Source organism: Sus scrofa, chromosome 13 (genome assembly GCF_054392235.1).
Source record: "Sus scrofa isolate SSC_HxYL_T2T_F1_AM1 chromosome 13, Sscrofa_HxYL_maternal_Yorkshire_Landrace_v2.0, whole genome shotgun sequence".
In the NCBI taxonomy this organism is placed as follows: Eukaryota; Metazoa; Chordata; class Mammalia; order Artiodactyla; family Suidae; genus Sus; species Sus scrofa.
Genome location: NC_139395.1, coordinates 45,474,943 through 45,491,546, shown reverse-complemented (window position 1 = coordinate 45,491,546; position 16,604 = coordinate 45,474,943). Strand labels below are relative to the sequence as shown.

Below are 16,604 nucleotides of genomic sequence, written 5' to 3'. Positions count from 1 at the left end.
CAGTTCTGGTCTGTGTTTCTTGGTTTCCTTTTATTGGATCTTGATTGATTGATTGATTGATTGTCTTACCCTTTCTAGGGCCGCTCCCACGGCATATGGAGGTTCCTAGACTATAGGGGTTGAATCGGAGCTGTAGCTGCCAGCCACAGCAACTCGGGATCCAAGCTGTGTCTGCAACCTACACCACAGCTCACGGCAACACCAGATCCTTAACCCACTGAGTAAGGCCAGGGACTGAACCCACAACCTCATGGTTCCTAGTCAGGTTCATTTACCACTAAGCCACGACGGGAACTCCATCCTTTTATTGGATCTTTAAATTTTGAACAGACTTTATCTGTTTTAAGCTAATGCTGTGAAGAGTGTAGTCAGACAGTAAGTAGTTGCATCTGTTTTCATTTTTCTGTCACAGTGGTAATTATTCTTTGTGGTTGTTGCAGGCACTCCATCTAAACCAACAGTGCTCGCCAACGGTGATCACGGAATAGAAGGGAGTGACACTACTGGTAAGTGGTTCCCAGGATTCCCCAAATGTGGGGTGAAACAGTCAACAGTGCACACCTTGAAAAGCTCTGGTGAGGAGGATTGTTTGTGGAAACATATGAATTATTTCTAAGGGTACTCCTGTTCTTGGTGTTGTATATAAACCCGGGGCATCTGCCACATAATATTTCCAGCAATGGGAAGAGTGCACTTCATTTGATATTCCTTGAATATCTTTTGTAGTTGTACCACACAAGAGCTGGACCAATCTTAAAAATACGTTTTTGATGCAGAATGACCATCATCAGAATATGTTAAGTTGGAGTCCTTTGGCCGCTGAGGCTCTTTGGGAGGGTCTCTTGTGACCTTTAGAAATGTTGTATACATCTTTGTTTCTTAGGTTTATTGATGACCAGGTTGTATTTGTTGTGAATGTTAGTTTTATCCAGTGGCAATAAATCCTTATTAGCAACTCATAAATTAGGAACTCTTTACTTCAAAGCTAAAAACAACCAGAAGTGCTACCTCATTTATCTTACAGTTTTGTGAACTGAAATTTTTGTTTCCTTTATTATCTTAGTTCATATGTGGTATTGACTGTTTCTGTGCCTGCTTTGAAAGCAAAATTGTCTATACAATTTGGGTTTTACGAAAACATTTGTAGAGATATCCCCATGATTAGAGGCAGAAGAAACTTGAATATGAACTTTTAGAAAGGAATAGATTCACTTTTCTTTAAAAAGGAGGCAGTGCCAGAGGAAGGAAAGGCTTGAAGGGCATTGGTGTGGTGAGCCATTTGGAAGAATGAATGCCGTTTTCATCTAGGAAGGAAATGACTCCCACAGTTAGAGTAGGTTTCTTCTCCAGCATGATGTCAAGTCTGACCAGAGGGGACGCAGACTTAAATGTAGCAGCTGTTTCCCACTGCCACAGCTAAATAGTGCAGGGGAAAAGGACAGGCAAAGCACGCAGCCTGGCCCTTACTGTTTCAAGACTTTAGTTCCCTGGCGGCAAAAAAGAACCAAGCTGTTTATGAACTGCCCAGGGCCTTTATGAGAGCAGATCTTCCTGCTCTTGGACACCTCTCCACCCTTGTGTAGAATATAGTCCATGCAGAAAGATGTTGCATTCTGTTGCTTTACTGAAAATATGCATGCTTCGTTGAGCTTGGGGTGGGGGTGCAAAGAGTGCATGTTTTCCGAGCATGTTGTGACTTCATTCTGATTTGGCCATCATTAACTGGAGCATGTAGCTCCATGCTGTTTTGAAAATTGCCATTTCTGTTTCCTTCAGAGTGTTACCTATAGTCCTAAGAGCAGACTAGCTCTGCTGGTAGTGTATAAAGGCTTTGTGAGCATCTTACTGTGTTGAACTTGCTGTGTACTAATGACCTTTGCTTTTCCACCCTTTCCTTCCCTTTCCTACTTCTTCCTCCCTTTCTGTTTTTCTCCTGCCAGAACCCTAGAGTGTCTCTCAACACTGGGGCTGCTGCAACACCAGACCAGTGATCTTTCCTAAGCACCGTTATACTTGTAAAACCTTCAGCATTTTGCAGAGCTTTGCTTTCCTTCCTGGACAAGATGTAGAAGAAACTGAGGGTAGTTCTTCGGGGCCTATTTCTGCTGATGCCTGAGCAAACCACCTGCTTCTTCTTGTGCTCCATAGGGCTTGATGGAACCTCCTTTCCCTTTGTGAGCACCAAGTACCAAAAAATTTCTTTTTAATTTTAGTATTTTTATGAAGGCCATCTAATGTCTTGTATTTCTTGTTCTCTCTTTAAACTCATTTTATCATTTAATTCAGTCTCACCTTTTTCTTTTCTTTAAACATTTTCGGTTGGCTTTTTTTTTTTTTTTTTTTTTAGTTTTCAGATCTTCAACCTGAGTCAGAGTATTATAACAGCAAACAAAAAAGGTGTGCATTTGAAAGGAACGGAGTCCACCAGCACTGCCATGAACTGCCCTTTCCCTCTCCCTCCTCTCTCCCTCTGAGCTCGCTTGTAGGCTAGAGTCATCTTTTAGACTGCCCGTGTTTCTCTCCACCTAATGATAGCTGTTTTAATTTAAAGCTTTCTAATTCAGAGTATCTCTGATTAAACTTGGAAAAATACTTCCTCAAATTAAATCATTCTTTGTTATTTGCAAGTTGGACTGAAATTGTTTCTGTTAGGAAATTGTGGTCTGTCCAGGCTTAGATTCTCTTGCAAATTTGACAGCCTTATTACTGTGTATAGAATTTCATATCCCAAATTTCAACATGATCATGAACTGTCAAAGTAAGTAATTGAGAAGTTAAGGAAAATGGAGTCCTGTATTTTTAGAATCCTGGGATATAGATAATACTGATAGAAAATAACTCTGTTAACCTGAGAAGGAAATGCAGTTGCAACAGATTAAAGAACTACAACTAGTGATCAGGTTTCTAATGAAATGACTGATCTAACCAGACTCAGACTCCATTCAGGGTTAACCTCCCTTGAGTCCTTTATGCATTCCGTGGTGGGATTGGTGGGTCACATGTGAAGACCAGTATATCAGGTCCTTTCCCATGAACCTTGGCATTTACTGTCACACGTTCTGAGGACTGACTCAGTAGGACTCCTTCTCTTTCCTCATTTTTCCAAACTAATAGCTAAAAAATCTGGAACCATCTGGGACAAATACTGTGGAACTTTTCAAATGACAAGCTTTGATTGGATTTTTAGAACATAAAACATGGGTTATGTTTTGAAAGTATAGAGGAGTTCTGGTTTAAGATCTGGAATGTGAGATACTCTGAAATTTTCTATCCTCTTGCCATGCAGGTTTTATAATTGCTAAGCCACCCACCGATTATTTCAGATTAAAATAAATATTTGGCACTGTGTTCTGAGGAAGATTTTGAGATGTATATTGTCTTAAATCCTCTGGTATAAAAAGTAAAACTACTTTTGGGATGGGAAAGTTAGAATATTATGCAAGTTTAAACTGAGTCCTTGCTGTGACTTCTGAAATTTAGGGAGCATTTCCTACTGGGGGCACAAGGGTTTGTGCCTCTACCAGGAATTCCTACTATGGGTTCTGGAGAGAAGGTACATTTTAGAGGGAAGAGTTTGTACTTACCTTTTAAGCAACAGATAAATATGAAAATACTTACCATTAAAGTAAAATACGAAAAGTGCCATAGGAGAGCACACCGTCAAATAAAGCAGAGCTCTTTCCCTTTGGGGGTTTTTTGGTGCCTTTCTTTTTCTGCCCAAGGAGGTTTTCACAACCGGTAGTGCTAACTTTTAAAAGTCATACTTGGAGTTCCCATCATGCTGCAGTGGAAACGAATTCTACTAGGAACCATGAGGTTGTGGGTTCAATCCCTGGCCTTGGTCAGTGGGTTAAGGATCTGGTGTTGCCGTGAGCTGTGGTGTAGGTCACAGACGCGGCTCGGATCCTTCGTTGCTGTGGCTGTGGCGTAGGCTGGCAGCTACAGCTCTGATTGGACCCCTAGCCTGGGAACCTCCATATGCCACAAGTGCGGCCCCAAAGAGGCGGGAAAAAAAAAAAAGTTGTATTTGACATCCTGTCACTTCTAACTAACTAGTCTTCACAGCTTGTCTAGGTGATGGGGGTAGAAAAGCCTGAGTGGGACCCTGTGTCTATAGTCAGAAACACAAACACTTCATTATTGATGTTGATTCATTCCATTTTAATTTCCATTTTTGTCATGTTTTATTTTTGAAATTTGTTGTTTTCTTTTTGAATTTATGGAATTGTTGATACTTTCTACTAACAGCCATATAAAATTTGGTGTATATTGTTAGCTATTTCACTTGGATGTTTCATTTTGAAGGAAGTAAATGTAATGTTGCTCATAGAGCTTCATCTGAAGTAGCCAGTCCTGTGATGAAATACTGTATTGTCCCAATGGTCATGCCCAGTGGCCCAGGATCTTACTGATGAGGCAGCCAGACCTGTCAGGGTTGCTCTGTTGAAATGTGTTGTTTCTTATATGCAATCTCTTTTTTTCTTTTTTTTCTTTTTGGCCCAATATTGAAGATGTCAAACTTTGTTTTTAAATAATATTTTAAAAAACTTTTATTTACACACCTAAGTTCGTATTTTTTATGACTTTAGACTTCAATGGTTTTGTATATTGGGACATTTTAATGTGATCATTGTATTAAATAAATTACACTAATAAACATCTTACACTAACACGTATGGACTGGACTTTGGTTGGGCTCTTAATTACTGAAGTATAATGTGAGCAAAACATGAGTTTTGAAAATAAAGACCCTTGAGGCATGAGCTCTCGGTCTAATGAAGCTTCTAATCCAATCTATGATAATTGCCTAATTATATGGGCTTTTTCCTCCCTTTTGCCAGGCACCTTCACTTATGTTGTCATTTTGGATTATCAGAGTGAACTCCCTTTTATCCGGAATCTGTTTTTAAGAGTTAAGAAGCCCAAAGAACTATTTGATATTTTATAGCATCTGGTGAGAAAGATTTTTGGCAGAGTGGCAATAAGAAGTTATCCCAAAAGACAGTTTCCATGGCATATCAATTACCATTAGGTACTTTTTTCTTTTTAGGGCCACACCTGTGGCATGTGGAGGTTCCCAGACTAGGGGTTAAATCAGAGCTGCAGCTGCAGGCCTACGCCACAGCTACAGCAACGCAGGATCCAAGGTGCATCTGTGACCTATGCTGCAGCTCATGGCAATGCTGGATCTTTAACCCACCGAGTGAGATCAGGGATTGAAACCACATCCTCACAGACACTATGTCAGGTTCTTAACCCACTGAGCCACAGTGGGAACTCTTAGACACTTTCTAATACTCCACTTATGTTTTGTTTAACGCAGTTGAAATTCAGTCTTCCTGAAATGCCTTCTGAATTAATAAATAAAACACGGTCCATTCAATAACATTTTAATTTTGTAACTTCATTATTTGATAATCCAGTATGTTGTATCTGGGATACATTCAATGTAATATCCAATCCCCTAGCCATTCTGGGTTAGTGTTTCTTTACAGATTTGCAAATGTAATATGTTAACTAAATTAAGATGGTGAAAATATTGAATACCTAAGGTAATTTTTATAGCATAAAGAATTTTTTTTTAGCTTGGCAGACACTTCTTTTTATTAAGAAAGTTCAATTTAGGAGTTCCTTGGTGGTTCAGCAGGTCAAGACCTGGCATTATCACTGTTATGGCTTGGGTTGCTGCTGTGGGTTTGATCCCTGGCCTGGGAACTTCTGCAAGTCACAGGTATGGCCACAAAATAGAAACAAAGCAAGCTCAATTTAATGTTTTTAGGTTTCCTTTAATTAAGAGAGCTCAGTAATCTATTTGAAGCACAATAATTTAAATGCTATAAAGAATAATTCACAATCGTAACTTTCTTATAGTACCTGAGGATTAATACTTTAATGGATGGGGGCAATTCTTGGGTTTTATTAGTGTATTTATTTTGATGAAAATGAGATGAAACCTGGCTTCAATTGGGTTCTTCCTCCTTGTTGACCTTATAAGATGGTGGCTCTGGGAGGCTAGAGAGTGTTCTGAAAAAATACACAGGACTGGTGGGGCAGGCACAGTGTTAAGTCATGGATAAAACTAGATTATTCTCCATTTTACTTTGATGCTGTTTCCATTACATTGAATGCTTAACAAGACTTAAACCACAAATTATTTGTAGAGTAAACCTCTCTGGTGCCTTGGAGGCAAATTACTGTTATTTATATTGTGTGGGGCTAGATGCAGTACACCATGTGCTTCGCAAAAGGCAGTTTTACTGGTGGTTTTCATTGTGATCAGAGTAGGTGGGTGTTTATTTTAATAACCGTCTGAATGTGATATGTTATCATTCCCCTAGGTCAGCCCAGCAGTGAAACAGTACAACTGCCTTATTAGAATGTCATGACACAGAAAGTATCCTAGGTATTTCATCACCTTCACTTGTATTGTCAGAGGGAATGCAAAAGATTTTGTCTAAGAAAAATTCTAAGGCACCAAAAAATGTGAAATCTCAACAGAAAAATAAATCTGTAATGTTAGAGTTTCTGAACAGCTGTTATAACCAAACATATGTAGGCATCATCTAGCTCATAAAGGAAGCCTAAACATAGAGCTGTACACTGTGTTCCTAGATGTAGACACAGCAAGACAGCCATTCCCTCTGCCCCTCCCTAAATCCAGGAAACAAAGCTTTAGGTTTTTTTCCTTTCTTTTTCCAGTTATGAGTTGCATGTTGGAAACACCAGTAAAATACCAACACCTGATATTTCTTAAAGTATTTGATTCTTTGCTCTCTGGTAAAAATAGAGACCTTCTCAGAAAAATCCACATGTACCCATTAACACAACATGTTGTATTTACTTCTAGGTCATTTAGGACTCCCTTGAAGTCAGCTCAGGAACTAAACTTAAGAACCTTCATCTAAGCAGGCATTTAATTATACTGTGAGCCATGTGATTTCTATTTCTATTGGAGTTTTGTTTAAATGGATTAAAATAGCTTCTTCCTGAGCTTTCATTGAGTCCGTGATGCTGATAGACCTTTTAAACCATAATTTTGTTTATATGATTTCCTTCTCTTTGTGGAATGAAGCTCTACCCCATACCAAAGGCATATGTAGATACAGAATGTTTTCTTTTTTTATTTGTAATTCTACAAGTAATACATAAATACATCCTGCTTTCCATGGAAAATTCAAGCATTATAGAAAGAGCCACACTCTATCAGAGGCCAGAGGATTTTTAGCCAAGGAACCGCTAACATTCACACACAGCTGCTGTTAAACTAATCTTGTAGTTTTACCTGAAAGGCTTGAACAGATTTTTCTGTATGTAATATAATTTTATATCTCATTAATACTAAGGATAACTTATTTTTATAATACTTTAGCATTTGTGAAGCACTTTTGAATGTATAACAATATTTATTCATTTTTCATTAGAAGAAGTTGAAAATTAATGAGACCTTAAAATTGACCTTAAGCCTGGTAAGAAGCCTTATGTATGCTCTTTCTACCACAATATAGATCTTCTTTAAGTGCTAAGCAATCATCAGAAAGGCAGTTGGAAGGAATGGACCTTTGAGAAGTGATCTCAGAAAACACGAGTGGGAGACTGCAAAAAGTGAAAATAGAATGAGGACAAACCCATAAATGAAGTATTAACTTAGTCACTGTTGTGGACAAAAATGGCTTAATCCTGCTGGGTGGGATTTAAAGAGTAAGAGGTGGGGGCACAAGAGTTGTCCAGTTACCCAAGAGGTTAAATCAGCAAAATATTTGTCTGCCTGGATGAGATCCTTGAATTCTATACAGGGAAATTTAGCAGAACTCCATCTATCATGAACTAATTTCCATCTATCATGAATTAATTTTTATTTCTGTAAGATTGGTATTGATGTCTCCTCTTTCATTCCTGAAGTTAGTAATTTGAGTCACCTCAGTTTTTCTTGATCCTGATTTCCTTTGTCTATTTTTCTCTTCTCTATTTCATTTACTTCCACTCTAATCTGTATTATTTTCTTCCATCTGTTTGCTTTGGGTTTAGGTTGCTCTTTTTCTAGTTCTTTAAGGTGGAAGGTTATGTTTTTGATTAGCAGTTTCTTTTCTCACTTGATATAGGTATTTATAGCTATAAAATTCCCTTTGAGCACTGCTTTAGCAGAAGTTTCAGAATGTTGTGTTTTTATTTTTCATTTGCCTCAGAGTGTTTTCTAATAGTCTCTGTAATTTCTTTGACTTATTGGTAATTTAGGAATATGTTTATTTCCACATACTTGTGAATTTCCCAAATTACTTATTGGTAATTTAGGAATATGTTCATTTCCACATACTTGTGAATTTCCCAAATTACTTACTGTTGTCACTTTCTGATTTCATTCCATTGTGGTTAAAAAACATACTTGGTGTGATTTCAGTCCTTTTAAATATATTCAAGCTTGTTTTATGGTTTAACATATGGTCTGTCCTAAAGAATGTTCCATGTGTACTTGAGAAGAATGTATGTTCTTCTGTTGTTGAGTGGAATGTTCTATAAATATCTGGTAGGTCTGCTTGGTTTATAATATTGTTCAGGTCTTTTTTTCCTTGTTGGTATTCTTTCTAGTTGTTAGGGGTCAAATGGGAACTGCAGTGCTGGCCTGCGCTACAGCCATAGCAACACAGGATCTGAGCCAAATCTGCAGCCTACACCATAGCTCACAGCAACGCCGGATCCTTAACCCACTAAGGGAGGCCAGGGTTCAAACCCACATCCTCATGGATACTAGTTGGGTTCGTAACCCACTGAGCCGCAACAGAAACTCCCTTGTCCTAATGTTTTAAAGGATAAATTTGAGTAATACTGACTTCTTTATGCTTTTTACATTGCTCAAGAACTAATTCCTTGTGAAAAATTCTGTGGTATTGATAAGAGGATGTATACAAATGATTACTACAACTAAGAGCTTGCAGCAACAGTAGTAGAATATCAGTCACTGGTAGGAAGATTCAAAGTGATTTTTCAAAGGATTTTTTTTTTCCCCTCAAAATATCAACTACTCTTTCATAGAAATAGAAAAATCTATTCTAGGAGTTCCTGCTAAGGTGCAGTGGGTTAAGGATCCAGCATTGTCTCTGGCAGCACAGGTTCAATTCCCAGCCCTCTGCAGTGGGTTAAGGATCAGGTATTGCTGCAACTGTGGCATAGATCATAGCTGCAACTCATATTTCATCCCTGGCCCCGGGAACTTCCATATGCTGCGGGCGCAGGCAGAAAAGGAAAAAAAAAGAAAAGAAAAATCTATTCTAAAATTTATACAGAATATCAAAGGATGCCAAATAGCCAAAATAGTCTTGAAACGTAATAAAGTTAGAGCTTTTTGTCCTCATGATTTCAAAATTTCCTATAATGCTACACTTACTAAAATACTGGTGGTATTAGCATAAAAATAGGCATATAGACCAAAGAATAGAGTAGAGAGCCCAGAAATAAGCCCTTGCATATATGGGTTTTATGCATATGTCAGATGATTTTAGACAGAGATACCAAGACCATCCAGTAAGGAAAAGATAAAACTGGATATCCACATGCAAAAGAATATAGTTGAACCCTTTACCCCAAACACAAAAATTAACTCAAAATGGGTCAAAGACCTAAATGTAAGAGCTAAAATTATAAAACTCTCAGAAGAAAACATAGGGCAAAAACTTCATGACATTAGATTTGGCAGTGGTTTGCTGGATGTGACTCCAAAACCACAGGCAACAAAAGTAGAAATAGGTAAATTAGACTCCATCAAAGTTAAAAACCTTTGTCTGTCAGAGGACACTGTAAATAGAGTAAAAAGGCAACTCATGGAATAGGAGAAGATACTTGCAAAACATGTACCTGACAAGCGGCTAATAGCCAGAATATATAAAGCACTCCTACAACTCAACCGCATAAAAACAAACAACTCAGTTGAAAAAGAGCATAGGAGGCATTCCCATTGTGGCTCAGTGGGTTGTGAACCCTATTAGTATCCTTGAGGATGCGGGTTTGATCCCTGGCCTTGATCAGTGAGTTAAGGATCTGGCATTGTCTTGGTTTGGATCCTGCTTTGCTGTGGCTGTGGAGTAGGTGGGCAGCGGCAGCTCTTATTGGACCCCTAGCCTGGGAACTTCCATATGCCACAGGTGCAGCCCTAAAAAAAAAAAGCACACACAAGAAAGAAAAAAAGGAAAAGGAAAAAAAAAGAAAAAAGGAACCAGGGACTTAGACATTGCTCCAAAGAAGATATGTAAGCCAGTAAGCACATGAAAAAATGCTTAACATTACTAATCACTAGGAAAATGCAAATCAAAACCACAATGAGATACCACTTAATGTCCATTAGGATCTAGGCTATTATTAAAAGAAACAAAATAACAAGTGCTAGTGAAGATGAGGAAAAACTGGAACCCTTGTACACTGCTGGTGGGAACATAAAATGGTGCAGCCTGGTGCAGCTTTTATAGGAAACAATATGACAGATCCTCAAAAAATTAAAAACAGAATTACTGTATGTTCCAGCAAGCACACTTACAGATATAGACTCATGAAAACAAGGACAGATATTGGTACGACCGTGTTCATAAGAGCATTATTCACAGTAGCCAAAAAAGGTGGAAGCAACCCAAGTGCCTATCAGTGGATCGATGGAGAAACAAAATGAGGTATACAGACAATGGAGAGTTATTTGGCCTTGAAAAGGAAAGAAATTCCAACACACGCTCCAACATGGATGGGATGTTATGCTAAGTGAAATAAGCCAGTCACAAAAGTACATAAAATACACAAAAATACTGATGCCACTTAGATGATTCTACTTGTATGAGGTACAGCGTATAAGTAATCAGATTTCGTTGAGACAGGAAATAGAAAGATGGTAGAGAGGAATTGGAAGGGGGGTAATGGGAAGTTACTTTTCAGTGGATACAGAGTTTCAGTTTTGCAAGATGAGAAAAGTTTTGGAAATGGATGACAGTGATGTTTGCATGACTTTGTGAATTACTTAATGCCACCAAACTATACACTTAATAAGTAAATACTAAAATAAATAAGTAAAGCTAGCTCATTAAAAAAAAAAAAAAAAGATAATTTTCTGCTGAAGCATGTATATCCAGGCCTCTATTAGCTGCCTTGTGGGTTTATTCGAATTGTCCAATTTCAGGGAGGAATGCACAAATATATAAACATTATTTAAATGCTAACCAGAGTTTTAAAGAACATTTTGTAAGAACAGATGTAATATTGGTTAAATTCCATGAGGAGGTTGGATGAGTACTGAGGAAATTTGAAATTAGAACTTGATCTCCATTTAGATGTCGAGTTGACGTCTCAAATTTGAGAGTCCTAAAACTGCACTTCTGACTCCCCCCTCCCAAATAAACAACAAAGCCTTTTCCATCTCCTTAAATAGAAATAGAATGTTCTTCTAGTTGCTCAGGCTGAATGTCTGACTTACCTCATCCACTCTTTGTCTCATATCCCACATCCCTTTTGTCAGAAAAATAGATCTGGACCCTGACCAATCCTCAGCCCCCAACCCCCACTGCTCTCTCTCTGATTTGAGTCCTGCAACAACTTCCCAAATTAGCCTCCCTCTTTGCATTCATTTGCTTCCTACAGTGTATTCTCCCAAGCACTGAGTGGTCCTGTATATAGATCGTGTTATTCTTTTGCTCAGAATCTTCCAGTAATTTCCTAAAGTCCTTACCAGATACCGCAAGGCCATATGGTACCCCTGTCATCGCTCTGGCCACATCTCCTAACCCCCCCTTCCCCGCCCCGCGCGGGCCGTGGTTAACTTTGCTTCACTAGTGGTCTTAGCACTGTTTATTACCAAGCCAGGTGCGCCTCTATCTTAGGCTCCAAGCCCTGGCTGTTTTCTCTGTCTGGGGTGTTCTTCCCACACATGTACTCAGAGTTCACGCTCCACCTTCTTAGCAAGACCTTCTGTATTGTACCTAAAAGTATACCCCTTCTCTTTTTCTCCCCTACTTCTCTGCTTTCATTTTCTCCATGGCACTTGTCCATTTAGTTGTTTATCTTGTTCATTGTCTGACTTGCCCCATCAGAAGATAAATGTTATGTGAGGGCAGGCTTTTGTTTTGGTCACTGCAGTGGCTCAGCACCTAGACCAGTGTCTGGCATAGTGTAGGTGTGCACTAGCTATTGACTGAGTAATCTTGTTGATTATGTTAAATAAAAAAGCTGAAGGTAGTTCTAAGGAAGGAATCTGTTCTAAATTGGCAGTGTTGTGTCCGCTAAGATGGAAGTTAAGTGGGCGAAGGGGGGGTAGAGGTTGGGAGGATGCCCTGATGGGGCCACTGGCTGGGGAGTGGAGGGCGCTCTGCAGCAGGAGCAGCAGCACAGCCCCTCTAGCAGATGAGGAGGGGTGCTCTAGCACAGTTCCTGGTCACTCTAACGATTAACAGGGTAGTTTCTGTCGTGGCTCAGTGGGTTGAGGATCCAGCATTGCCTCTGTGAGGATGTGGGTTTGATCCAGCATCCTCTGGCCTCACAGTGGGTTAAGGATCCAGCATTGCCGTAAATGGCAGCATAGTTCACAGATGCAGCTCAGATTGGATATGATGTTACCGTGGCTGGGGCTTAGGCCTCAGCTGCAGCTCTCATTTGACCCCTGGCCCAGAAACTTCCATATGCCACAGATACAGCTGTAAAAAGAAGGGGGGAAAAAAAGAGCCTATTAGAACTTTTCCCCATAGACAGCTTGCTATGTTTCTGTAGTGTTTAAGAGATGTGGCAAGGACAGACATATCCTATCCCTTCTCCCATGGCAAAGCCTCAGTATATGCTTTTTGGCCCATTTGCTCTGGTGTTACCCTCATATCCCTGACAGTGTTAAGTTTATAATGACTTTCCATTTTCCTCTTTATCTAACATGTTTTCGTGGCTATAACATTATCACTGAGGTAAAAAATTTTTTTTTTTTTTTTTTTTTGTCTTTTTGCCATTTCTTGGGCCGCTCCCGCGGCATATGGAGGTTCCCAGGGTAGGGGTCTAATCGGAGCTGTGGCTGCCAGCCTACGCCAGAGCCATAGCAACGCGGGGTCCGAGCCGTGTCTGTGACCTACACCATAGCTCACGGCAACGCCGGATCCTTAACCCACTGAGCAAGGCCAGGGATCGAACCGGCAACCTCATGGTTCCTAGTCGGATTCGTTAACCACTGTGCCACCACGGGAACTCCTTTTTTAAATTTAAGTAATAGACTTGTGGAGTTCTCGTCGTGGCTCAGTGGTTAACAAGCCTGACCAGGATCCATGAGGATGTGGGTTGGATCCCTGGCCTCACTCAGTGGGTTGGGGATTTGGCGTTGCCTTGAGCTGTGGTGTAGATAGCAGACTCAGCTTGGATCCAGCCTTGTTATGAATGTGGCGTAGGGTAGCAGCTGTAGCTCCGATTGGACCCCTAGCCTGGGAATCTCCATATGCTGCAGGTGTGGCCCTAGAAAAGACAAATGATCAATGAAATAAAATAAAAGGAGAACCTAGTAATAAAAGAATTATTTGGATTAAGGCACAGAAAATTTTTGTCTTTTTTTTTTTTTTTTTTTTTTTTTTTTTGTCTTTTTGCCTTTTCGGCACATGGAGGTTCCCAGGCTAGGGGTCTAATCGGAGCTGTAGCCGCTGGCCTACACCACAGCCACAGCACCTTGGGATCCGAGCCGCATCTGTGACCTACACCATAGCTCATGGCAACGTCAGATCCTCAACGCACTGAGCAAGACCAGGGATCAAACCGAAACCTCATGGATCCTAGTCAGATTTGTTAACCACTGTGCCACGACGGGAACTCCATAAAAATGTTTTCATTGCTTTGTTACCTGGTTGAAGGGGTTAATAAATGTAAGATGATATTGGGATAATGATTAATGTCCATATAGAAAGCCCCTACAGGATCAATTTGGTAAGTGCTTCTGCCAAGAAATCATTGTCTGGCCATCAGCCCCTTTTCCTATTTAAATGATGGTATTTTAATTGGATATAACTAAGGCACTTTTGTTGTCCTTTGTCTTTGAAGAGTCTCTATTTCTAGAGGACAGAATTGAAGGCAGAACTTTAGAAAGACTGCAGGCAAACTGAAGGAAGAGTCTTTTGTTTTGTTTCTTGTGAGAAAATTAGAACTTTGTCACCACAGAAGCCTGGTACATCCGATTCTCCAATGGATTACCACAATTTAAAGTGATCTGAGCAGGAGTTCCCTGGTGGCCTAGTGGTTGGGGCTTTGGTGTTGTAACTGCTGTGGCTGTGGGTTTGATCCCTGGCCCAGGATGCCATGGGCATTGCCACCTCCGCCGCCCACAAAAAAAGCACTTCCAATAATTTGTCCTAAGAAAATAACTTGGGATAGGTGCAAAGCAAAGATTTCACTACAGAGATTCTACTGCAGCACTCTTAATGTATATGAATAAAATAAAATGAGCTGGGCAGATAGACTTTAAGCTATGTGAATTGCAAATTAAAGCATTGCCATTAGACTTCCTAGTGTCACTTTTGAGTTTTGCTTTCTGGTTAATAAAAGTTAGTATTTCTGGTCTTTGGTTTTTCCTTATAAAGTAAAGAGCTAGTCTGCCGTTGCTGTTGTTGATACTGAGCAGCAGAGATACAGTGTATTCTCTTGAGCTCATGATAGACTTTTAATTAGAGATTAGCACATTCCTTATGATTTATCTTCTTTTGGTTAAACATCGCTCATTCTTTTTTTTTTTTTTTTTTTTTTTTAATTTTACTGCCTCACCCTTGGCATATAGAGGTTCCCAGGCTAGGGGTCAAATCGGAGCTGTAGCCGCTGGCCTACACCACAACCACGGTAATGCTGGATCTTTTACCCACTGAATGAGGCCAAGGATCGAACCTTTGTCCTCATGGATGCTAGTCAGATTCATTTCCGCTGAGCTACCACACAACTCCAAGCATGGCTCATTCTTTTATCCATTTTTTTTTTTCCTATAATGTGGATTTAAGCCATCTCATGGGTTCTTTCTTTTTATTGAGGTATAATTGACATAAAACACCATCAGTTCCAGGTATGCAACATAGAAACTTGATGTTTATATATGCTATGAAATGATCATCGCAACAATTCTAGTTAATTTCCATCACCATACTTAGTTAACAGGATTTTCTTGTAATGAGAACTTCTTAGATTTACCTCTTAGCTGTCTTACTGATTTTTTTTCTTAGTATGCATCATTCAGGGCTTAGTCAGGAGACAAACCACATGGTAATTTGAACAGGGAACTGACTACTGAGAGGTAGAGAGAACTCTAAAGGATAAAGGAATGGCAGATACTGGGGAGCCATTACTACCCTAAGGCTGAGGGAGAGTGCAAAGGAAAGAAAAAAGAGTTCCCTTTTCCTCCAAAGCCAGTTTCTCATCTTGGATGTCTTCAGTGGTTATTTGCTGAGGAGATGTAGACCAAGGTTGGCAAACAGGAAACTGTACAGGGAGGTGCTGCTCAATTGCCCAGAAGCCAGCTTGGAGCACTGGCAGTATTTGGGTAGATGCTCAAAGGAGCGTCCACTGAAACATGTTGGGATGAATCCCACTGGATGTTCTGCGTACCAGCAGAACACAACAGGAACAAGAGGATGGAAAGAGCACACAGGAAGCAGAGAGGGGAGCCACTTCCTCTAGCACCCTCTGTGTACTTTGCTGTGTGTATTTGAGTTTTCATATATCAACAGCTCTTATGGTTGCATCTAACAAGATACATCTGTCTCTCATATGATGAAGCAACTTTCATCCTTTTCCCCAGAATGAGACGCTCAGTTCCTATAGCCATGCTTTCCATTGTTTGATATATGAATCACTCTTTAAATCACAGTCCCACTGAATATTCTAAGAGAACACTTGGGAAGTTAACCTTTGATAACGTATAATAATGGGAAGAAGGAAGAAAAGAAGAAAATCATGAGAATATATAAATAAGCACAGACTATAACAACAACAACAAAAAAACACAAAGTCATCAGATCTCATTTCTGTAAATAGTCACCAGACTAGAAATGATGTCTGTGAAGTCTTTCTTCAATTACCATTTTCTCTTTCCCTTGCTCTCAGCCAGAACCTCAGCTGGTGGAAATTCTTTACCTGGTAAAATGATCCAGCATTTCTTTCTTTTGTTTCCTTCTTTCTTTCTTTCTTTTCTTTTTTTTTTTTTTTTTTTTTTTTGTCTTTTTAGGGCCGCGCTCATGGCATATGGAGGTTCCCAAGCTAGGGGTCAAATTGGAGCTATAGCTGCCAGCCTACGCCACAGCCACAGCAATGCCAGATCTGACCCATATCTATGACCTTATACCACACGTCATGGCAATGCCAGATCTTTAACCCACTGAGCAAGGCCAAGGATCAAACCTGCATCCTCATGGATGCTAGTCAGATTCATTTCTGCTGAGCCGTGACGGGAACTCTCACAATTTCAAATTTTCATTTCCTCAGTAGTCTGGCTTTTTTTCAGTTGTTCTAGTTTTCCATGCACTTTTATTATTGGCATAGAATATTGAGATACCTTAGAGGATCCCCTGGGTTCCAGACATAGTCCTCCTTGCTTTCATTGTGTTGTGACAACCCAACTTTCCTTTGATAGTGAGGTTCAA

The 16,604-nt window shown here is 39.8% G+C and overlaps 1 protein-coding gene across 36 annotated transcripts in view; it reads left to right on the top strand.

The window, feature by feature from the left end:
* MAP4 (microtubule associated protein 4) overlaps positions 1 to 16,604 on the top strand; it is a 171,719-nt gene that overhangs the window by 74,553 nt on the left and 80,562 nt on the right. For all 36 annotated transcript variants that reach the window (XM_084988107.1, XM_084988106.1, XM_021070601.2 and 33 more), the window contains exon 3: positions 441 to 506. In XM_084988107.1, coding sequence (XP_084844233.1) covers positions 441 to 506 — 66 coding nt within the window. The remainder of the gene's footprint in view (positions 1 to 440; positions 507 to 16,604) is intronic.